The sequence below is a fragment of the Piliocolobus tephrosceles genome, chromosome 17 (assembly GCF_002776525.5).
Source record: "Piliocolobus tephrosceles isolate RC106 chromosome 17, ASM277652v3, whole genome shotgun sequence".
Taxonomy (NCBI): Eukaryota; Metazoa; Chordata; class Mammalia; order Primates; family Cercopithecidae; genus Piliocolobus; species Piliocolobus tephrosceles.
In genome coordinates, this window is record NC_045450.1 from 59,037,827 (window position 1) to 59,060,755 (window position 22,929).

The 22,929-nt window shown below is 46.4% G+C and overlaps 1 protein-coding gene across 6 annotated transcripts in view; it reads right to left on the minus strand.

The window, feature by feature from the left end:
- PDPR (pyruvate dehydrogenase phosphatase regulatory subunit) overlaps positions 1 to 22,929 on the minus strand; it is a 48,741-nt gene that overhangs the window by 2,810 nt on the left and 23,002 nt on the right. For 4 of the 6 annotated variants that reach the window (XM_023202427.1, XM_023202429.3, XM_023202431.2 and 1 more), the window contains 9 exons: positions 21,296 to 21,488; positions 18,688 to 18,812; positions 14,994 to 15,149; positions 14,656 to 14,789; positions 13,520 to 13,668; positions 12,649 to 12,761; positions 9,859 to 9,953; positions 7,011 to 7,100; positions 1,922 to 2,104 (listed from right to left, as the gene is read on the minus strand). In XM_023202427.1, the coding sequence (XP_023058195.1) occupies positions 1,922 to 2,104; positions 7,011 to 7,100; positions 9,859 to 9,953; positions 12,649 to 12,761; positions 13,520 to 13,668; positions 14,656 to 14,789; positions 14,994 to 15,149; positions 18,688 to 18,812; positions 21,296 to 21,488 (1,238 nt within the window). The remainder of the gene's footprint in view (positions 1 to 1,921; positions 2,105 to 7,010; positions 7,101 to 9,858; positions 9,954 to 12,648; positions 12,762 to 13,519; positions 13,669 to 14,655; positions 14,790 to 14,993; positions 15,150 to 18,687; positions 18,813 to 21,295; positions 21,489 to 22,929) is intronic. The other 2 variants (XM_023202428.1, XM_023202433.1) reach the window with 2 other exon arrangements.

Below are 22,929 nucleotides of genomic sequence, written 5' to 3' on the forward strand. Positions count from 1 at the left end.
AAATAGACAAAATGTGGGTGATTTTAGTTTCCTTTTTTATATTTCCCAAAATGAGTTATTACCTTTTTTTTTTTTTTTTTGTGGGAGATGGAGCCTTGCTCTGTCACTCAGGTGGGAGTGTAGTAGCATGATCTCAGCTCACTGGACCCCCTTCCTCCCAGGTTCAGGCAATTCTCACATCTCAGCCTCCCGAGTAGCTGGGATTACAGGTGCCTACCACCATGCCCAGCTAATTTTTTTTTTTTTTTTTTTTGAGATGGAGTCTCGCTGTGTCACCCAGGCTGGAGTGTAGTGGCCGGATCTCGGCTCACTGCAAGCTCCGCCTCCCGGGTTCACGCCATTCTCCTGCCTCAGCCTCCCGAGTAGCTGGGACTACAGGTGCCCGCCACCTCGCCCAGCTAGTTTTTTGCATTTTTTAGTAGAGACGGGGTTTCACTGTGTTAGCAAGGATGGTCTCGATCTCCTGACCTCGTGATCCACCCGTCTCGGCCTCCCAAAGTGCTGGGATTACAGACTTGAGCCACTGCGCCCGGACTAATTTTTGTATTTTTACTAGAGATGGGGTTTCACCATGTTGGCCAGGCTGGTCTCGAACTCGTGACCTCAGGTGATCTGCCCAAAACAAAAAAAACAAAAAAATTAGGCCGGGTGTGGTGTCTCACATCTGTAATCCCAGCACTTTGGGAGGCCAAGGAGGGCGGATCACCTGAGCTCAGGAGTTCGAGACCACCTTGGCCAATGTGGCAAAACTCTGTCTTTACCAAAATACAAAAAATTAGCTGGGTGTGGTGACATGTCTGTGGTCCCAGCTACTTGGGAGGCTGAAGTGGGAGAATCACCTGAACACGAGAGGGCATTGCAGTGAGCCAACATGGCGCCCCTGCACTCCAACCTGGGTGACAGAAAGAGACCCCACCTCAAAATCAAAAACAAAAGAAAAAGCCCACAAAAATTAGGCAGCTGACCAAAAGATGACTAGTTTGTACAAATATTCGTGGCATATTAATGCATCACCATAATTAACTTGGAATAGCCTCCCAGAAAGTACTAGAAATAACTGGGTTTTTTTGTTTGTTGTTTTTTAATTTTAATACAGAGACGAGGTCTTGCTGCATTGCCCAGGCTGAGCTCAAGTGATCCTCATGCCTTGGCCTCCCCCAAGAGCTAGGATTACAGTTGTGAGCCACTGCACCTGACCAAGTGTTGTCTATTTATTATGTTTTCTTTATTTTGAGACGGAGTCTTGCTCTGTCACCCAGGCTGGAGTGCAGTGGTGCAATCTTGGCTCACTGCAACCTCCACCTGCTAGGTTCAGGTGATTCTCCAGCCTCAGCCTCCCGAGTAGCTGGAACTATAGGCGCCAACCACCACGCCCGCTACTTTTCGTATTTTTTTTTTGCCTCCCAGGTTCACGCGATTCTCCTGCCTCAGCCTCCCAAGTAACTTGGAACTACAGGTACCCACCACCATGCCCAGCTAATTTTTTGTATTTTTAGTAGAGACAGGGTTTCATCGTGTTAGCCAGGATGATCTCAATCTCCTGACCTTATGATCCGCCCACCTGCCTCGGCTTTCTAAAGTGTTGGGATTACAGGCATGAGCCACTGCACCCAGCCTACTTTTTGTGTTTTTAGTAGAGACGGGTTTCACTATGTTGGCCAGGCTGGTCTCGAACTCCTGACCTGAGGTGATCCGCCTGCCTCAGCCTCCCGAAGTTCTGGGATTCGGCATGAGCCACCATTATTATGTTTTCATTTGAAGATATTTTACCCTATAAAGTTTTCATTCTCATTTACCTGATGCTAACATCAAGGCCTCAATCTTTTTCCTTTTTCCTGTCACATCAGTTCTTCTTCCTAGTCTAGTGCAGATTCACTACTCAGGAAGCTGAGTGAAAGTGGAGTCTGGATAAACACAGTACCTTTTCTAATTTCACCCGAGACTCTCGTCCACATTCCAGGGGCGTGGTGAGGTTATTTATATCCTGACCCCAGAAGGCAAAAAACTTCTCAATTCGGAGACTGCGAAGAGCGTAATACCCAGCATTCCGGATTCCGTATTTCTGGCCAACACTCATCACTTCATTGTACACATGCAGGGCGTACTATACGAAGAGATGGAAAATTAGTAAGCAGTAGACCTTCAGAATTAAGCATGAAGCATGTCTGGAAGAGCTGATGGCTCACACTATTAACATGGACAAGAGAGGAGGCGTATAAAACTCCCAGGATGTCTCATCCTTGACACACTCAGGGCATAGCCCAAGGGTGATGAGCTGGGGTCAACCCAGCCTGGACTTAAGCTCCATGACAGCAGGATCCATGTCTTTTTACCTCTCTAAAATATCTTGTGTGGTAATTCTAGCACATACCAATTTTTAAATAATAATTTGTAGAAGCACTCTCACCATTTGGTAAATGGCCAGTCTCATCATCATTTCTAAAACAGCCCACTAACGCTCCACGGTCTTCATCTGATTCTGGCTTTGTTCTTTTGCTCCAGTTTCCCAACCACTGTCATGCCCTCATGTGCTGGCCCAAGCTGTGAGGCCCAGCTCTCACATGTAACTCGAGATGTGTGCACACATCGGATGACGGTAGGGGAGCCAGGAAGGCAGGGCTTGCCTGCTCATGTCCCATAGCATTCAGGCTCTCAAGCTGCCCTTTTCTTGGTTTCAGAAACATGTACATTATCAGATCAGTGAACAGAAGGTTTTCCAAACTGAAGGCAAATATTCAATCCTTGTCTGAACATACACCGTTAAGTTTAAAGTCCAACAAAAATGAGACTACACTGTTTGCTTTAAAAACTATAAAATTAAATTGAAAGTAAGACACAGCAAAGAACCAGCTTCAGTAATACTGCAGTTCTTTATCCTCGCGCAGTATGTTTCTGTAAACTGCACCACTGTAGCTGAACAGGCGTCTACCAAACAGACCACTACAATCAATTATTTTATTTCATTCTGTTTCACTTCATTTCATTTTTTTTTTTAAATTTTATTTTTGAGACAGAGTTTTGCTTTTCCGCCCAGGCTGGAGTGAAGTGGCGCTATCTTGGCTCAATGCAACTTCCACCTTCTGGGTTCAAGCGATTCTCCTGCCTCAGCCTCCTGAGTAGCTGAGATTATAGGCACCCGCCACCACACCCGGCTAATTTTTGTATTTTTAGTAGAGACGAGGTTTCGCCACGTTGACCAGGCTGCTCTAGCACTCCTGACCTCAGGTGATTCGCCTACCTTTGCTTCCCAAAGTGCTGGGATTACAGGCATGAACCACTGTGCCAGGAAGACAATTTTAAATCTGGAAAAAAGGAATCCAAGCTATTGCATACAACACTCGCCTGTGGTATGTGTATAAGGGAAACACCTGAATCAGCCAAGGTGGGTGCAGGAGACCCACAGAACGCGGCAGGATGAGGAGAAGACAGAGCTGGCGTCTCCAGGGAGCGTGGTGCTCTCCCACCTCAAGCTCAATCCCCGGTTCTTTAGCTAAGAGGATGACCAAGGAAGAAAGAGGTAACCAGGTGACAAGTGTTGCCCAGATCCAACTACATGACTAATGTTGGCAAAATCAAAGAGAAGAGTGGGTCTCCACCATTTACTCATTTTTCTCACAAAATACCAGAGATTTAGTGTGAACAAAACGAGAATCTGCCATGTGCCCCCATGTTTTGGAAGACTTCTTCTCAAAGAGACAAACATAAGCTTCCTGGACAAAAGCCAGCTTATAGAGAACTCAAGCGTGGCACAAATAATCTCTTTGACTCATGAAAAATCATAAGAAAGGGAACAGCTCAGGGAAATCAGAAAGCTGAAACCAAGGCCTCCAAGCAAGGATAAAGCTGCCAGAGCCACAGAGCCTCCCCTTCCTGATGAGGTTTGACCACAAGCATCTAGGTGACAACAGCTGAACCACTGGGTGGCACTTCTGAATCAACATGTCTGCCAGGCCAACCATGGCAGCTGCATCTGTTTAAACTCTTCCCAAGTCTTGAACAATCTCTTCATCTTCATATTGTTATAATACTTCTGAGTGTGGAAAAGCAGATGAAATTTCATGCGCTGATATATCTGTGCTTTAATAATTTAAAAAAGGTTGGGCACAGTGGCTCAAATAGTTAAAAGAGGGCTGGACACAGTGGTTCATGTCGGTAATCCCAACACTTCGGGAGGCTGAGACGAGAGGATCATTTGAGGCTAGAGTTAGAGTCCAGCCTGGGCAACATATGCAGATTCTCATTGCTATAAAAAAATAAAAAATAGGCCGGGCGCGGTGGCTTATGCCTGTAATCCTAGCACTTTGGGAGGCCAAGGCAGGCAGATCACGAGGTCAGGAGAGCAAGACCATCCTGGCCAACACGGTGAAACTCTGTCTCTACTAAAAATACAAAAAATTAGCCGGGTGTGGTGGCGTGCGCATGTAGTCCCAGCTACTCAGGAGGCTGAGGCAGGAGAATCATTTGAACCTGGGAGGCAGAGCGTGCAGTGAGCCGAGATAGTGCCACTGCACTCCAGCTTGGGCGACAATGGGTGACTCTGTCTAAACAATAAATTAAAAAAAAAAAAAAGCTGGGCACCTATGGTCCTATCTACTCAGGAAGCTGAGATAGGAGGACTGCTTGAGCCCAGAGGTTCAAGGCTGCAGTGAGCTATGATCATGCCACTGCACTAAAAAATAGTAGTAAATAAGGTCGGGGCAGTGGCTCACATGTGTAATCCCAACACTCTGGGAGGCTGAGGCGAGAGGATCACTAGAGTCCAGGAATCTGAGACCAGCCTAGGCAACATAGCAAGACCCTACCTCTACCTCTAAAATAAAATTACCTCTAAAAATAAACTTAAGGCCGGGCGCGGTGGCTCAAGCCTGTAATCCCAGCACTTTGGGAGGCCGAGACGGGCGGATCACGAGGTCAGGAGATCGAGACCATCCTGGCTAACACTGTGAAACCCCGTCTCTACTAAAAAATACAAAAAACTAGCCTGGCGAGGTGGTGGGCGCCTGTAGTCCCAGCTACTCGGGAGGCTGAGGCAGGAGAATGGCGTAAACCTGGGAGGCGGAGCTTGCAGTGAGCTGAGATCCGGCCACTGCACTCCAGCCTGGGGAACAGAGCCAGACTCCGTCTCAAAAAAAAAAAAATAAAAAAAAAAAAAAAAAAATAAATAAAAAAAAAATAAACTTAAACTACCCTACCTCTAAAAATAAAATCAAACAATTAGCTGGGGATGTTGGTCCATGCCTGTAGTCCCAGCTATTCAGGAGGCTGAGGCAGGAGGATCACTTCAGCCTGGGAGGTCAAGCTGCAGTAAGCCACTCTGGGTGACAGAGCAATGCCCTACCTCACCAAAAAAAAAAAAAATTTAAGAGAAAACCTATCACTAAAAGTAATATGACTAACATCAAGAAGAAAACAAGCATGCCTACAATCATTGCTACCTGTCACAACAGGACAAAGGAAGGAAATTATAGGAAGACTGTGGGCCGGGCGTGGCAGTTTACGCCTGTAATCCCAGCACTTTGTGAGACCAAGGTGGGCGGATCACCTAAGGTTAGGAGTTCAAGACCAGCCTGGCCAACATGATGAAACCCCGTCTCTACTAAAAATACAAAAATTAGTTGGGTGTGGTGGCATGCCCTGTAATCCCAGCTACTCGGGAGGCTGAGGCAGGAGAATCGCTTGAACCTGGGAAGCGGAGGTTGCAGTGAGCCTAGATTGCGCCATGGCACTCCAGCCTGGGGCATAAGAGTGAGACTTCATCTCAAAAAAAAAAAAGGAAAGAAAAGATTGTGGAAAAAGAAGAAACTCTTACTATTTGCATATGATTAGACTGAACTCAGCCTGCAGACCTTTTTATAACAGCAAAAGACTAGAAATATCATAAATGTCTATTAGTATCGGAATGAATTAGAATGAATGGAATGAATGAATGAATGAATGGATGAATGCAATGCTATGCCACTGTTAAAAAATAAAGAAAAAAAGAACAAGGAAGCTCTTTTTCTTCAGGTACCAACAAAGAAAGAGCTCTAAGAGAAATTGTGAAGTGACGCCGGGTGCAGTGGCTCACGCCTGTAATCCCAGCACTTTGGAAAGCTGAGGTGTGCGGACCACTTGAGGTCAGGAGTTGGAGATAAGCCTGGGCAACATGGTAAAGCCCCGTCTCTACTAAAAATACAAAATTCAGCCAGGCATGGTGGTGTGTACCTGTAATCTCAACTACTTGGGAGGCTGAGGTGGGAGAATTACTTGAACCTGGGAGGCAAAGGTTGCAGTGAACTGAAATTATGCTGCTACACTCTAGCCTAGGTGACAGAGTGAGACTCTGTCTCAATTAAAAAAAAAAAATTGTGACGTGAAAAAAAAAAACAGGATGAAGAAGAGCAGTATGCTTCCATTTCTGTTTTTAAAAAGGGGGCTTGGCTGGGTATGGTGGCTCACACCTATAATCCCAGCACTTTGGGAGGACAAAGTGGGTGTATCACCTGAGGTCAGGAGTTTGAGACCAGCCTGAGTGACATGGCAAAATCCGTCTCTACAAAAAATTACAAAAATCAGCCAGGTATGGTGACACATGCCTACAGTCCCAGCTACTCGGGAGGCTGAGGTGGGAGGGTGAATTGAGCCCAGGAGGTCGAGGCTGCAATGAGCCATGGTCATGCCATTGCACTCCAACCTGGGCAACAGAGTGAGACTATGTCTCAAAAAAAAAAAATTAATTATAAATTTGCTTGCAATATGCATACAAATCTTAAGTGCCATATAAAATACTAATATTATTGGTGACAGTTGGTGAGAACTGATCAGATGGCGCCAAATACTTTTTAAATGTATTACCTATTCAAAAAAACTTACATAACTTAGTTAAAAATGGTCACATCTCTTCAATGCAGCCTACCTCAGTTCCCAAAGCCCAATCAGATACAGCTGTCCAAACCTGCCAGTGCCGGTGAATGCCGGGAGCGCCGGCACGCCACAGTGGTTGTAGGAAGAAGGGAAGGGTGCCCTCTCACCTCTATGGGGATGTAGAGCATGAATCCCGGCTCTCCTGTGTGCGTCATGCTCATCACGCGGATCCCATTTGCATAGCCCACGCTCATCTCCTGCAGGGACAAAGATAGCAGTCAGCCTGGGCACTCACATTGCTTGTTAAGGCGGGACGCCTGGGGAAACCTTTCATTAGTGCTGCACCCTCTGCTTACTGTTGAGTGAAACAGACGCCAAGGCAAGAATTTCATCCTGAAAGCGGTGAATTTCCAGGTCCTGAGGCACTGAGAATGGAGCACTGCCTCTGTGACACCTCTACTTGCTACTGTTACCATCTCAGGAGTTTTAGCCAAGCTGATGGTAGAGAGTGGAGGGAAGTCTTTGACAAGCACAAAATATTCCTCTTTGCCAGGTCCTTGTGTTAGTCGGGGGTTGCAGGCACAATGAGGACAAGGCGAGTGTCTTCTCTGGAGAACTCAACAGACAAACCCTGGCCACCTGCCATACAAAAGATGATGCCCGTTGCCCACAGACATGACTCATCTGCTATCCTGGGATCAAAGACGGGCTTCTGATTCTCAGGACGTTACATAGATTCTCAATTCCCTAACAACGGCCACTGATGCAATCACTGTTCCTATAAAGGAAAGTGAAAGTCCCGGACAGCACTGAAGTGAAGCGCTTCCATAGGAGGCTGACAGAATGCAGCACTCGCCGGGTGTTGAGCATACGGGTCACTCCTCCAAGCAGGAGAGTGAACACTGGGAGGGGTCCACTGACGGCTAACAGTGGAGAGTTTTCTGTTGCTTCACTTTGCCTCGGAGAAGGAAAACTGTGAAACAATTTGTAGGTGTTACCAACTTTGGGTGAACTTCCAAGAGTCTACATCAGTAACTGCCTGGAAGTTGCTGGTTACAGGTTGCCAAGATGTCTGTCCATTTGGATGTCTCTAATCAGCTGCTTCCTGGGGAGGATTCCGTTGTCACTGCTTTCATTCGATTACAGTTTGTTTCACTCAGCTGTGGTAGCCACTTACAGGAAAGAAAATTATGTAAGAAGTTCAGAGATTCACCTACGCCATTTCTTCTCTGAAGATGCCACAGACACAGAAGTTACTCTGTGTACAGAAAAGAGACCACACTGCATGGAGAGAAGGGACCTAACTTCGACAGGCATTTCTGTGTGCATCATAATCCTGTAACTTCAAATTTTAATCCAGTGCTACAGAAACCAAAAAACATACAGACTTTACATTTAGAGAACCTAAATCCACTTCAAAGATATCCTAATGCTTATCAAATAAGGAAAGCTTGGAGTGTAAAAAATAAACAAATAAGGCCAGGCACAGTGGCTAACACCTGTAATCCCAGCACTTTGGGAGGCCTTGGTGGGCGGATCACCTGAGGTCAGGAGTTTGAGACCAGGCTGGCCAACATGGTGAAACCTTGTCTCTACTAAAATTACAAAAAATTAGCAGGGCATGGTGGTGGGCACTTATAATCCCAGCTACTCGGGAGGCTGAAATAGGAGAATCGCCTGAACCCGGGAAGTGAAAGTTGCAGTGAGCCAAGATCGCACCATTGCATGCCAGCCTGCACAACAAGAGTGAAACTGCCTCAAAATAATAACAACAAATAAATATACTCAGTCACTTCTTCGCTAAAGAAGGGCAGCGCATTTTTTTTTTTTTGAGACAGAGTCTTGCTCTGTCACTTAACCTGGAGTGCAATGGCGCAATCTCGTGCAATAACCTGGAGTGCAATGGCTGCAATATCTGCCTCTCAGGTTCAGGCCATCTCCTGCCTCAGCCTCCCGAGCAGCTGGGACCACAGGCATGCACCACCATGCCTGGCTAATTTTTGTATTTATTTATTTATTATTTATTTTTGAGGTAGAATCTCACTCAATATATTGCCCAGGCTGGAGTGCAATGGCACGATCTCGGCTCACTACAACCTCCACCTCCCAGGTTCAAGTGATTCTCCTGCCTCAGCATCCTAAGTAGCTAGGATTACAGGCATGTACCGCCACATCCGACTAATTTTTGTATTTTTAGTAGAGATGGGGTTTCGCCATGTTGGCCAGGCTGGTCTTGAACTCTTGACTTCATGATCTGCCCAGCTTGGCCTCCCAAAGTGCTGGGATTACAGGCGTGAGCCACTGCGCCTGGCCAGCGCACTCTTTGAGACATAGTCTCACTCTGTCACCCAGGTGGAGCGCAGTGGCGTGTTCTCGGCTCACTGCAACCTCTGCCTCCCGGGTTCAAGTGATTCCCATGCCTCAGCCTCACAAGTAGCTGGGATTATAGGCGTGTGCGACCATACCTGGCTAATTTTTGTATTTTTTTTTTTTTTTTTGAGACGGAGTCTCGCTCTGTTGCCCAGGCTGGAGTGCAGTAGCCGGATCTCAGCTCACTGCAAGCTCCGCCCCCCGGGTTTATGCTATTCTCCTGCCTCAGCCTCCCAAGTAGCTGGGACTACAGGCGCCCGCCACCTCGCCCGGCTAGTTTTTTGTATTTTTTAGTAGAGACGGGCTTTCACCGTATTAGCCAGAATGGTCTCGATCTTCTGACCTCGTGATCCACCCGTCTCGGCCTCCCAAAGTGCTGGGATTACAGGCTTGAGCCACTGCGCCCGGCCTAATTTTTGTATTTTTAACAGAGACAGGGTCTCATCATGTTGGCCAGGCTGGTCTCAAACTCCTGACCTTGGGTGATCCACCTGCCTTGGCCACCTGAAGTGCTGGGACATGAGCCACCTCACCCAGCCAAGACAGTTTGTGGGTATTAACACCCATAGTAAGAACATGGAACTGCCACCACTATGAAAGACACATTCTCTACCCATTTAAAAACAGAACTTTATCAGCACTCACCTTGCAAAAGAGGCTTGGGAAGTGGTCTGGAGTCATAGGGGCATAGGACAACTCGGATAGCACATCCACAGCTCGAGGGCCAATCAGATTGAGGGCTAAATGGAAAAGAACAAGAGATGTCCAGCTCTCCTGCTGAACAGGTGAGCCAATCGGAAAGGTCTACTGTAGACTTGCTCAGCTATAACCAGGCCTGGGTGCTGAGACCAGGAATACGTCCCTTTGCTTAGGCACTCCAAGGATGGATGCTAAGCACCCCGATTCTGGTGAATACACCTCTGCCAACAGGGCCTGTGAACACAGCAGGGCTGGCCATAACTGCCCACACAATTTCCATTCTCCTCCTTTTCCCAGCATGGCTAAGTGATGGAAGAAGCCCCAACCCCAAATCAGTACCCGGAGGAGATCTGCCCAACCAAAAAGTATATGGACTTTAAATTCGGAGAAGCTAAATCCACTTCAAAGATATCCTAATGCTTACTACATAAGGAAAGCATTATTCCGGACACCGGTGTTTGGGACATCAGCTTGTGCTAATTACACGTCATCCATCCTAAGACAGGCTAGAACATGACTTTTGTTCAGTAACATTCTGTAGTTTGCCACTCCAGGAGCAGGACGTAAATCATATTCGCTACTACAAGGAATTGAGAATGAGGGCCTGGGAGAGGAAACGCTGGTGGGGCCAAGGGGCAAGATCAGTTAGGTGGGAAGGTGGGAGGGGTTAAGTTGAGACGGCTGAGGGTGAGAAAATCAGGGAACCAAGTCATCCTTAAAAATTAGGTACTCATGGCTGGGGGCGGTGGCTCATGCCTGTAATCCCAGCACTTTGGGAAGCTGAGACGGGGCAGATCACGAGGTCAGGAGATCGACACCATCCTGGCTAACACGGTGAAACCCCATCTCTACTAAAAATACAAAAAATTAGCCAGGCAAGGTGGCGGGAGCCTATAGTCCCAGCTACTTGGGAGGCTGAGGCAGGAGAATGGCGTGAACCTGGGAGGTGGAGCTTGCAGTGAGCCGAGACTGCACCACTGCACTCCAGCGTGGGCAACAGAGCAAGACTCTGTCTCAAAAAAAAAAAAAAAAAATTAGGTACTCATTAAAAAAAAAAAAAAAACTTTAAAATTTACTCATTCACTCAAAAAATAAATGACCTCCTACATGTAAGCTGTAGGGGATATAGCAGTGAACAAAACAAATAGAAACCAAAGCACTAACTCATTTCACACTTCACCTACAAAAAGAGGAAGGGGCTGGGCATGGTGGCTCATGCCCGTAATCTGAGCACTTTGGGAGACCAAGGCGGGTGGATCATCTGAGGTGAGAAGTTCGAGACCAGACCGACCAACGTGGTGAAACCCCCATCTCTATCAAAAACATAAAAAATTACTCACACCTGTAATCCCAGCACTTTGGGAGGCCGAGGTGGGCAGATCACAAGGTCAGGAGATCGAGACCATCCTGGCTAACATGGTGAAACCCCGTCTCTACTAAAAATACAAAAACTTAGCTGGGCGTGGTGGCGGGTGCCTGTAGTCCCAGCTACTCGGGAGGCTGAGGCAGGAGAATGGCGTGAAACCGGAAGGCGGAGCTTTCGGTGAGCCGAGATCACACCACTGCACTCCAGCGTGGGTGACAGAGCAACACTCTGTCTCAAAAAACAAAACAAACAAACAAAAAAATTGGCATAGTGGCATGTGCCTGTAATCTCAGCTCCTCAGGAGGCAGAGGTAGGAGAATCGCTTGAACCCAGGAGGTAGAGGTTGCAGTGAGGGGAGATCGCACCACTGCATTCCAGCCTGGGCAACAGAGTGAGACTCCATCTCAAAATAAATAAACAAATACATAAATAAATAAATATAATTAAAAATTAGTTGGGTGCAGTGGCATGTGCCTGTGGTTCCAGCTACTCCGGAGGCTGAGGTGGGAGGACTGCTTGAGCCCAGGAGGTTGAGGCTGCAGTGAGTTACAATGGTGCAACTGCACTCCAACTTGGGCAACAGAGCAATATCCTGTCTCAAAAAAAAAAAAAAAAGTCTTAGAAATCTACTTTTTTTTTTTTTTTTGAGACGAAGTCTCGCTCTGTTGCCTGGGCTACAGTACAATGGCATGATCTTGGCTCACTGCAACCGCCGCCTTCCAGACTCAAGCGATTCTCCTGCCTCAGCCTCCCAAGTAGCTGGGACTATAGGTGTGCACCATGTCCAGCTAATTTTTGTATTTTTAGTAGAGATGGGATTTCACCATGTTGGCCAGGCTGGTCTTGAACTCCCAACCTCATGATCCTCCCACCTTGGCCTCCCAAAGTGCTGGGATTACAGGTGTAAGCCACTGTGTCCAGCCTTCAATTTTATTTTCTTTTTTTTTTTGAGACAGAGTCTCACTTGCCTAGGATGGAGTGCAGTGGTGCGATCTGGGCTCACTGCAACCTCTGCCTCCCACGTTCAAGTGATTCTTCTGCTTCAGCCTCCCAAGTAGCTGGGACTACAGGCATGTGCCACCATGCCCAGCTACTTTTTGTATTTTTAGTAGAGATAGGGTTTCACCATATAGGCCAGGCTGGTCTTGAACTCCTGACCTAGTGATCTGCCCACCTCGGCCTCCAAAAGTGCTGGGATTACAGGTGTGAGCCACTGCGCCTGCTAGAGATCAATTTCCTATGACCAGAGAGCCACTTCTATGCTAACTCTAATGTTCATTTTTGAGGGTCAAATGTAAAGAAGGCAAACGCGGAAGACACATCTGCATCTGCTGGCCTTTTCCACGTGGCAGAGCCTGAGGCCCCCGTACCTGTGTACTTCCAGGTGACGTCCTCCAGGAGCAGGTTGCTGTCTTCTGGCATGTGTTTCTTAAGCCAAGCCCAACAGTGGACCTGCTGGTCGGTTGGAGAGATCATGAAGAAACTGAAAAGTGAGACCCCAAAATAATCAAAACCAGGTAGCAGAAAAAGGATCAGGAAACAATCAAATCTTATTTAGTTTCAAAGCAATGAGGCAAACACTAGGGAAAGATTTCTTAGCTTTCACAGAAGGCCAGTAGCACCATTCTAGGATATACCACCTAACAACAAAACAAAATTCTGGCCTCCTGTCAGTGCCAAGAAATTATACAGATTTACTAATGTAAGACATCGGCTGGGCACAGTGGCTCAGGCCTGTAATCCCAGCACTTTGGGAGGCCAAGGTGGGCAGATTGCTTGAGCTCAGGTGTTCAAGACTAGCCTGGGCAATGTAGCAAAATCCTATCTCTACAAAATACACAAAAATTGGCTGGGTGTGGTGGCAGTACCTGCGGTCCCAGCTACTTGGAAAGCTGAGGTGGGAGGATCACTTGAGCCCAGGAGGTGGAGGCTGCAGGGATCCATGATCGCATCACTGCACTCCAGCCTGGGTGACAAAGTGAGACCCTGTCTCCAAAAAAAAAAAAAAAAAGACAAGGCATCTTCTCCCACTAGGGTACATAATCTAGTGGGCTTTTAAAAATTCTCCTCCTGGTGATTTATTTTTGTTTAGGACTGCTAATAAACTGGTTTTGATTTCATGTAATGATTCTTAGTCCCTGGGATTTATGGTTCCTGGAGAAGCTCCTGAGAGCCTCTGCTACAGTACCCCTAAGGAATCAACGTGTTGGAGGGAGCAGAGAGGACGGCAGCTCATCTCACCTGCGCTTGTTCAGTCGTGCTATGCTGCAGTCATTTTCATACCCTCCACCCTCGTTGAGCATGCCGGTATGCACAATGTGGCCCACAGGCACATCCAGGTCATTGGAAAAGAGGTACTGTAGAACTTCTAATGCCTGGTCCCCAGTGGACTGCAGGGTTAGGGAATGAAACAAGAGAGAGTGAGCGTGAGAGTACCTGGCTGGGCCACATGGCCCCACCAGCAATGAACCTCACTGAGAAAATTCAATCAGCCAATTCCCACGTGACAACATTTGCAGACATACTCCACTGCAAGAAGCTCCAGGCAATGCTAGCTATTGATTCTTATGATAAACAGGCCTCTCTAGCAAATCAAAAACCCAAAACAAGGAGCTAAAATTTCAGAAAAATGTTACAATACAGATGAAACACAAAAATATACCAGAATTCTTAAGAAATCAGTTTTTTGTTTTTGTGTTATTTTTTAGATGGAGTCTCACTCTGTTGCCCAGGCTGAGTGCAGTGGCACAATCGCAGCTCACTGCAACCACCACCTCCTGAGTTCATGTGATTCTCCTGCCTCAGCCTCCCTACTAGCTGGGATTACAAGCGCCCGCCACCACGCCCGGCTTTTTCTTTTTCTTTTTTTTTTTTTGAGACATTCGTTCTTGTCACCCAGGCTGGAGTGCCATGGTGCAATCTCAGCTCACTGCAGCCTCCATCTCCTGGGTTCAAGCAATTCTCCTGCCTCAGCCTCCCAAGTAGCTGGGATTACAAGTGCCCACCACCACACCTGGCTAATTTTTTGTATTTTTGGTAGAGATGGTTTCACCACGTTGCCCAGGCTGGTCTTGAACTCCTGATCTCAGGTGATCTGCCCGCCTCGGCCTCCCAAACTGCTGGGATTACAGGTGTGAGCCACCACTCCTGGCCTTAATTTTTGTATTTTTAGTACAAACGGGCTTTCACCATCTTGGCCAGGCTGGTCTCGAACTCCTGACCTCAGGTGATCCATGCCCCCTTGGCCTCCCAAAGTGCTGGGAATACAAGCATGAGCCACTGCACCTAGTCAGGAATCAGTTTTGAAGAAGAAAAACAAAAGGCATTCAATAAATATGCAGTTTCCTAATCCATTATTTTGGTTCCCAAATACTTACTGTTATCTCAAACTTTGTGAAAGAGGACATGTCAATGACACACACAGCTTCCTTACAGCACTTGACTTCAGACTCCACGATGTCAAACCAATCTGGCTTATAGAAAGTCTTGCTCTGCTCCAATGCCAGGAGGTCTATGGAATGGAAAAATCATAAAGTGGAAAGAAAATGAGAGAACTTACACTGGGGAGTCTCCCTGTAGAGTTTAGTGTAGTCCAGGTAGTTCTTATTCTTCTGTAACACATTCTAGCTTATGCACTTGAAAATATATTTTATTAATTCCCAGGACAAAAAAAAAAAAAAAAAAAAGGAGCAAAAATGAGAATATGAGTTCTTACCCTTGTCAGGGGGAACAAAGTACTTTGGCCTCTCAAATCCATGTTTCTCCATCCACCTGGCTCCCTGTGCATCCAGCCGGTCGTAGAGAGGAGAGGTGCGTAACTGCCTACCAGTCTGGAAGTCCCAGCGGGGAACCTTCAGATCATACATCAAAGCTAGACAGACAAGAGTAGTCTATCAAAGCCCAAGACACAGATTCTTGACCTGAGTAGCCAATATCCACTAGACTCTGGAGTTGTTTCTATTCAAAAGAGCTTTCCAGGCTAATGTAGTCTTTTTTTTTTTTTTTTTTGAGATAGAGTTTTGCTCTTGTTGCCCAGGCTGGAGTGCAGTGGCACAATCTTGGCTCACCGCAACCTCTGCCTCCTGGGTTTAAGTGATTCTCCCACCTCAGCCTTCCAAGTAGATGGGATTTCAGGCACGCGACACCGTGCCAGGCTAATTTTTTGTATTTTTAGCAGAGACGGGGTTTCTCCATGTTGGTCAGGCTGGTCTCAAATTCCTGACCTCAGGTGATCTGCCTGCCCCGGCCTCCCGAGTGCTGGGATTACAGGTGTGAGCCACTGTGCCCAGCCCAATTTCCAGGCTAATGTAGTCTAATTTTCAAAATTACCAAGTGTATCAGGCATGCTCCAGAAGGAAAGATAATCCTGCCAAGCTGCTGTTGTCCCTCCCTGGAGGTACAGAGCTATGTGTCACGGCATGACTCGGCCTGTATTCACATTCAGCATTCCACATTAGTAGGGAGAAATGATGGGAGAAAGGTCAGGGTCCTAAACCTTGCTAAGCTTCATAGCAGAGATGAAGGTTACTAAGTGGGACACAGGTGATAACAAAGTATCACCTGTGAAAAAACGGCACTCAATTCTTCATTGTGCCCATGTTAGGATCTCAGACCTATTACGGACATTTCCTCCCTGATAACTCACTTCTGAAGTGAAAGGTTATGTATTGTAGCTTGATTAGGTGGCTCTGAAATCTGAGAAGTTACATTCTATTGTACCAATGACATTATTCACACAACAAAGCTAGGGTCAGTATTCGTTTCTCTTAGGCCGGGTGCGGTGGCTCATGTCTGTAAACCCCCAGCACTTTGGGAGCTCAAGGAGGGCAGATCATGAGGTCCGGAGTTTGAGATCAGCCTGGCCAACATGGTGAAACCCTGTCTCTACTAAAAATACAAAAATTAGCCAAGCATGGTGGCAGGCACCTGTAATACCAGCCACTCGGGAGGCGGAAGCAGGAGACTTGCTAGAACCCAGGAGGCAGAGGTTGCAGTGAGCCGAAATTGTGCCACTGCACTCCAGCCTGGGCAATACAGTAAGACTGTCTCGGGGTGGGGAAAAAATTCATTTTCCTTAATGTCCAATTTTCAACAACAATAAGTTAAAAAAGCCAGAAAAGTGTGATCTGTGGTCCCTTGCAAAGAGAAGACCTGATCTCACATCATTCCAAACAAAAGGTACATCAAGGCTGGGGGAGGTTGGGAGATAGGAGAAGGAAGCCAGGTGGGTTTCTCTGCATGGTGACAATCTGTCCATATCCTGGTACTTTAGGTTCTACCTTCCCCCTTTTCTTTCTTTTTTTTTTTTTTTTGTTGACACGGAGTCTCACTCTAGCACCCAGGCTAGACTGCAGTGGTGCGATATTGGCTCACTGCAACCTCCGCCTCCCAGGTTCAAGTAATTGTCCTGCCTCAGCCTGCCAAGTAGCTGGCATCACAGGCACGTACCACCACACCTGGCTACATTTTTATATTTTTAGTAGAGACAGGGTTTCACCATGTTGGTCAGGCCAGCCCTCCTGACCTCCAGTGATCCGCCCAACTCGGCCTCCCAAAGTGCTGGGATTACAGGCATAAGCCACTGCGCCCGGCACCTTCCCCATTTTCTATGTGCCTGCCATTTCTATTTCATGAGAATTGGAGAAGGTTACCAAAAGTGTCATATCACCAAGGAGAAGCTCAAGCTCAATTACGATTTGCACAGGTTCCAAAGTAACGATGGATGGGGAAATCTAGGCTTATAATAGTTCACCTCTTAAAAAAACAAAACAACAACAACAAAAAACACTTATTTTTTATTTTTTTGAGACAGGCTCTCAGTACCACTGCCCAGGCTGGGGTACATACTGGCACCGTCATGGCTCACTGCAGCCTCAACTTCCCCAGGTGAGTCGCCTACCTCAGCCTCCCAAGTAGCTGGGATTTTAGGTGTGTGCCACTACACATGACTAATTTTTTGGTTTTGGTTTTAGTCCAGACAGAGTTTTGCTACATTGTCTAGGCTGGTCTCAAACTCCTGACCTCAAGTAATCTGCCTCCCTCAGCATCCCACAGTGCTGGGATTACAGGCATGAGCCACCATGCCCAGCCAAGTTCAACATTTTAACCAAAGTATTTGCTAAAATTAAAGAACCTTAGCAGTTAAACATATCGCTGTTAGGTCCTTCATCTCCATGGATGTACATCCTCTTCCCAGGCCAAAAGTGAGCACTTAGGCATTAAAGGCCATCCAGAGTCCTCACCATCAATGTTGTTCAACTACCAAACTAACAGTTTACTTGTAACCAAGAATGGTGGTCATAGCCAACACAGAAACTTAGTGCTGAGCATAAGTATACCCAAAATATTTAGATATCATTTGGCAAAGTCTGAGAACAGCTCCTCGGTACAGGAAAATGAAATTACAACTTGAACCCACATGGTTTGGTTCAATTCCTGATACAAAAGCTTTCTAAGGATTTCCTAGAAAATAAATCAGAGATCAAGGTAGAATAACAAATTAAGATGAAGTGGCCAATCCTTCAAAGTTGCAGCAGGGTGAGAACAAGGGAGTGAGAGCAGGAATGTATGTTTTGTATTTATATGAGAAGTGGTTCCCAATCTTGCTGCTGTAGGGTGGATTAACGAGGAAAGTCACTCACGGAAGCCTGAAGCTCTGAGAATAACTTGGAAAAATTCCCTGACTTGGAAAGAAAAAAGAAAGTGGGGAACGAGAAAGCATTTTCTCAAAAAAAAAAAAGTGGGAGTGAGAAAGCATTCACTTCGACATAGGGTCTCTCAAGGCAAACTGGGAAGAAGGCATTGCTTAGAACATTTAGGAAGCTGCTATGTACCATCTGTAAATCCTATTTTACTTTCTTGTTCCCAGAAGGAAACAAGGTTCGATGCACTAAAGGAAATGTTATGTATAGGCCAGGCGTGGTGGCTCAAGCCTGTAATCCCAGCACTTTGGGAGGCTGAGACGGGCGGATCACAAGGTCAGGAGATTGAGACCATCCTGGCTAACCCGGTGAAACCCCGTCTCCACTAAAAAATACAAAAAACTAGCCGGGCGAGGTGGCGGGTGCCTATAGTCCCAGCTACTCGGGACGCTGAGGCAGGAGAATGGCGTAAACCCGGGAGGCGGAGCTTGCAGTGAGCTGAGATCCGGCCACTGCACTCCAGCCTGGGCGACAAAGCAAGACTCCATCTCAAAAAAAAAAAAAAAGAAAAAAGAAAATGTTATGTATGTTATGTATATATCATGAGGAGCTTAAAGCCCCTTACTCAGGCCTGGAACAGTCAAATCAGATACCCAACTCAAAGCACTTATTAAAGAACTGAGGAAAACCTTGTTCCTTCTGAATGACAACACGGACCACCGGGAAGATACCTGCAACTAGGAGCAACTGCAATAATGCTTCACTTACGCATGACTTCCATGACCCGGTGGCGCAGAAAGGTGCGGCTGCTCTGGAGGGCTCCAAAACGTTTCAGGTCCAATTCCCAAACGTTTTCTGAGGGATAGCCATGTACCATCCATTCGGCAAGGTACCTATATAGACAGAGGGCACGTGTTGGGGCTCAGGTGTGAGATTTGAGAAGATAAAACTAATTTCTACAAATTGAGAACTAATAGAATCAAAAGATCCTAAATTGCCACAGACCAGCTGAATGGTTTTGGGCAATTTCCTTAACTTTTCTGGAAGAAACGAACATGGATCTGGGTACTGCTCTGAAAAGACTACTATGAGGGTTTTACCCCAGATGATAAGATTCCCTAGGAGGTATTTAACATATAAGCTGGCCAGACACATTGGCTGATGCCTGTAATCCCACAACTTTGGGAGACTAAAGCAGGGGATTGCTTGAAGTCAGGAGTTTGAGACCAACCTGGGCAACATAGTAAGACTCCGTCTCTACAAAAAAAAAAAAAAAGTTTCAAAGTGAGTCGGGTGGCTCACGCCTGTAATCCCAGCACTCTGGGAGGCCAAGGCAGATGGATCACCTGAGGTCAGGAGTTCGAGACCAGCCTGACCAACGTGGAGAAACCCTGTCTCTACTAAACATACAAAATTAGCTGGCGTGGTAGCACATGCCTGCAATCCCAGCTACTAGGGAGGCTGAGGCAGGAGAATCGCTTGAACCTGGGAGGTGGAGGTTGTGGTAAGCCAAGATTGCGCCATTGCACTTCAGCCTGGGCAACAAGAGCAAAACTCCATCTCAAAAAAAACCAAAAAAAAAAAAAAACAAAATTAGTTGGGCGTGGTGGCGCATGCCTGTAATCCCAGCTACTCAGGAGGCTGAGGCAGGAGAATCGCTTGAACCCGGGACACGGGGGTTGCAGTGAGCCGAGATTGTGCCATTGCATTCCAGCTTGAGCAACAAGAGCGAAACTCCATCTCAAAAAAAAAGAGCTGGGTATGGAGGCACGTGCCTGTACTTCTAGCTCTTCTGGAGTCTGATGCGGGATGACCCCTTGAGCCCAAGAATTTGAGGCTGCAGTGAGCTATGAAGGTGCCACTGCACTCCAGCCTGGGTGAGAGTAAGATCTTGTTTCCAAAAAAGTTATAAGCCTCATCCATGAAGAAATAAGACTAAAACACATACAAATATAATCTAAATATCCAATGGATTTTTTTTCTGTCACCTCAAGGAGATTATACAGTTACTTGACCACATCTCCTTTGCTCCAAATGTTTTTGTAACCCTCTTCTGTAATTGTTTTCAGACCCATTCTACAAATCACTCAAGAGAACTGGTCTCATAAATTTAAAATAAACTTTTCATCATGGCTACCATCTTACCCATTTGTAAGTGGCATTAAGTACATTCATGCCTCACCACTACCCATCCCAGAACTCTTTTCCTTTTGCATTTCTGGAACTCTGCACTCATTAAAGAATAGCTCCCCTCCCCCTGCCTCTGGTAACCACCATTGTACTTTCTGTCTCTATGATCTGACAACTCTAGGAACTTCATATAAATGGAACTATACAGTATTTGTCCTTTTGTGACTGGCTTATTTAATGTTCATTAGTGTCTTATTTTATTATTTTTTTGAGATGGGGTCTCACTCTGTTGCCCACGCTGGAGTGCAGTGGCATGATCTCGGCTGACTGCAAGCTCTGCCTCCCGGGTTCATGCCATTCTCCTGCCTCAGCCTCCCGAGTTGCTGGGACTACAGGTGCCTGCCACCATGCCTGGCTAATTTTGTTTTTGTATTTTTAGTAAAGACGGGATTTCCTTGTGCTAGCCAGGATGGTCTCGATCTCCTGACCTTGTGATTCCTCTGCCTTGGCCTCCCAAAGTGCTGGGATTACAGGCGTGAGCCACCGTGCCTGGCCTAGTGTCTAATTTTTAAATAAAAATTTGTGGCCAGGCACTAGGCCAGGTGCGGTGGCTCACGCCTGTAATCCCAGCACTTTGGGAGGCCAAGGCAGGTGGATCACTTGAGGTCAGGAGTTCGAGACCAGCCTGGCTAATATGGTGAAACTCTGTCTCTACTAAAAATACAAAAATTAGCCAGGTGTGCTGGCACACACCTGTAATCCCAGCTACTCGGGAGGCTAAGGCAGGAGAATAGCCTGAACCCAGGAAGTGGAGGTTGCAGTGAGCCGAGATCATGTCACTGCATTCCAGCCTGGGCGACAGAGGAAGACTCTGTCTAAAAAACAAACCGTGTATTATCTAGTTCAGATACCTACCTCAATCAACATACTTGGCTACCAAACTCAAATACACACTCAAATGACCAATATTTGTTACAACTGAAAAAGTATAAAAGAATATCCCACAGGATCTGTGGCTAACTCCAAAAGATGAGGTGCAAAAACATTTTGCCAGATGACATTTCTGGAACATGGGGAGTCTCCCATACTCAGAAGGGGACAACTCCAAAATTACATGTATCTTATTAGTCTTAACATACTAGTTTAAATATGCTACACACCATATTAACAACAAGTAATTCTAGAAGGGAAGAGACCCAGCAAGCTCACTTATGTTCACAGCTGACTCTGAGGGAGAAAGACTTACTTTCCGGCTCCTCCACCAAATGAAAGGCCAGCAGAGTTCATTCCTGCCAGGACAAAGTAGCCCTGCACTGCAGGAGACTCGCCCATGATGCATCTCATGTCTGGTGTGAAGGTCTCTGGGCAATTCACCAACTTCATGATCTCCAGAGTCTCTAATTCTGGCATCCTCCTCAGAAGGGAACTCAACAGAGGCTCTGAGCAATAACAACAAACCCAAAGAGAGTTCTCACCTTTAAGGAATTAAACCACTTTCAACCCCTCTGCTTTTTTACTCCCTCTCCTTTCAGAAAACCTCTTGAAAAAAAAAAAATTTTTTTTTTTTGAGATGGAGTCTCACTCTGTCGCCCAGGTTGGACTGCGGTGGCACGATCTCAGCTCACTGCAACCTCTGCCTCCCAGGTTCAAGCAATTCTCCTGCCTCAGCCTGCCAAGTAGCACGAATTACAGGCACGCACCACCGTGCCTAGCTGATTTTTGGTATTTTTAGTAGAGACAGGGTTTCACCATGATGGCCAAGCTGGTTTCGAACTCCTGACCTCAAGTGATCTGCCCGCCTCAGCCTCCCAAAGTGCTGGGATTATAGGCGTGAGCCACTGTGCCCAGCTGAAAGAGATTTTTTTAAAGACAAGCCAACTGGCCATTTATCACAAAGAAGAAACCTTGGTAGAATTACAGGATACAGCTGCAAAATACTTGGTATAAAGACTGAGGAAAAAAGATACTGGTTAGAAAGGAAAGCAGCATAGAATAGCAAGTAAAATGTAGCTACAGATAATAATCTCGAAGGGATCAGTGTGAGTGGAAACGCTCTTAAATGGCAGCCACAGAGATTTTAATAAAAGGTAATGTTCTGAGCTGGGCACAGTGGCTCACGTCTGTAACCATAGTACTTTGGAGCCAAGGTGGGCGGATCACTTGAGGTCAGGAGTTCAAGAGCAGTCTGGCCAAAATGGCGAAGCCCCATTTCTACTAAAAATACAAAAATTGGCCAGTTGTGATGGTGGAAGCCTGTAATCCCAGCTACTCGGGAGGCTGAGGCAGGAGAATCGCTTGAATATGAGAGGCGGAGGTTGAAGTGAACCGAGATGGTGACACTGCACTCCAGCCTGGGCAACAGAGTGAAACTCCATCTCAAAAAGGAAAAAAAAAGGCAATGTTCTGCATTGGAATACCTGCAAAAGACAGACTTTCACCTTGCTTTAAAGGAAATCTATCATTAGAGCAAATCCAGTGGGACAGCAGGAAAAAGATGAAACAAGACCAGAACTGAATAGTGGGTACATAGGTGCTCATCACACTACTCTCTCCAGGTTTATTTAGTAGAGACACAGTCTCTAGTCTTACCATGTTGCCCAGGCTGGTCTTGACTTCCTGAGCTCCAGTGATCCTCCCATCTCGGCCTCCCAAAGTGATGGAATTACAGGTGTAAGCCACTGTGCCCAACTTCTAACCACTTCTAAAAGTTTGAAATTTCCCATAAGAATTTATTAAAAAAAGAAAGCCCATCAAGGGTTAGAGGGAAATTCTTCATTAGAGACTCTTTCATATCTTTTTAATTTGGAACTAGGTAACTATATTATTATTCTTTTTTTTTTGAGACAGTCTTGCTCTGTCGCTCAGGCTGGAGTGCAGTGG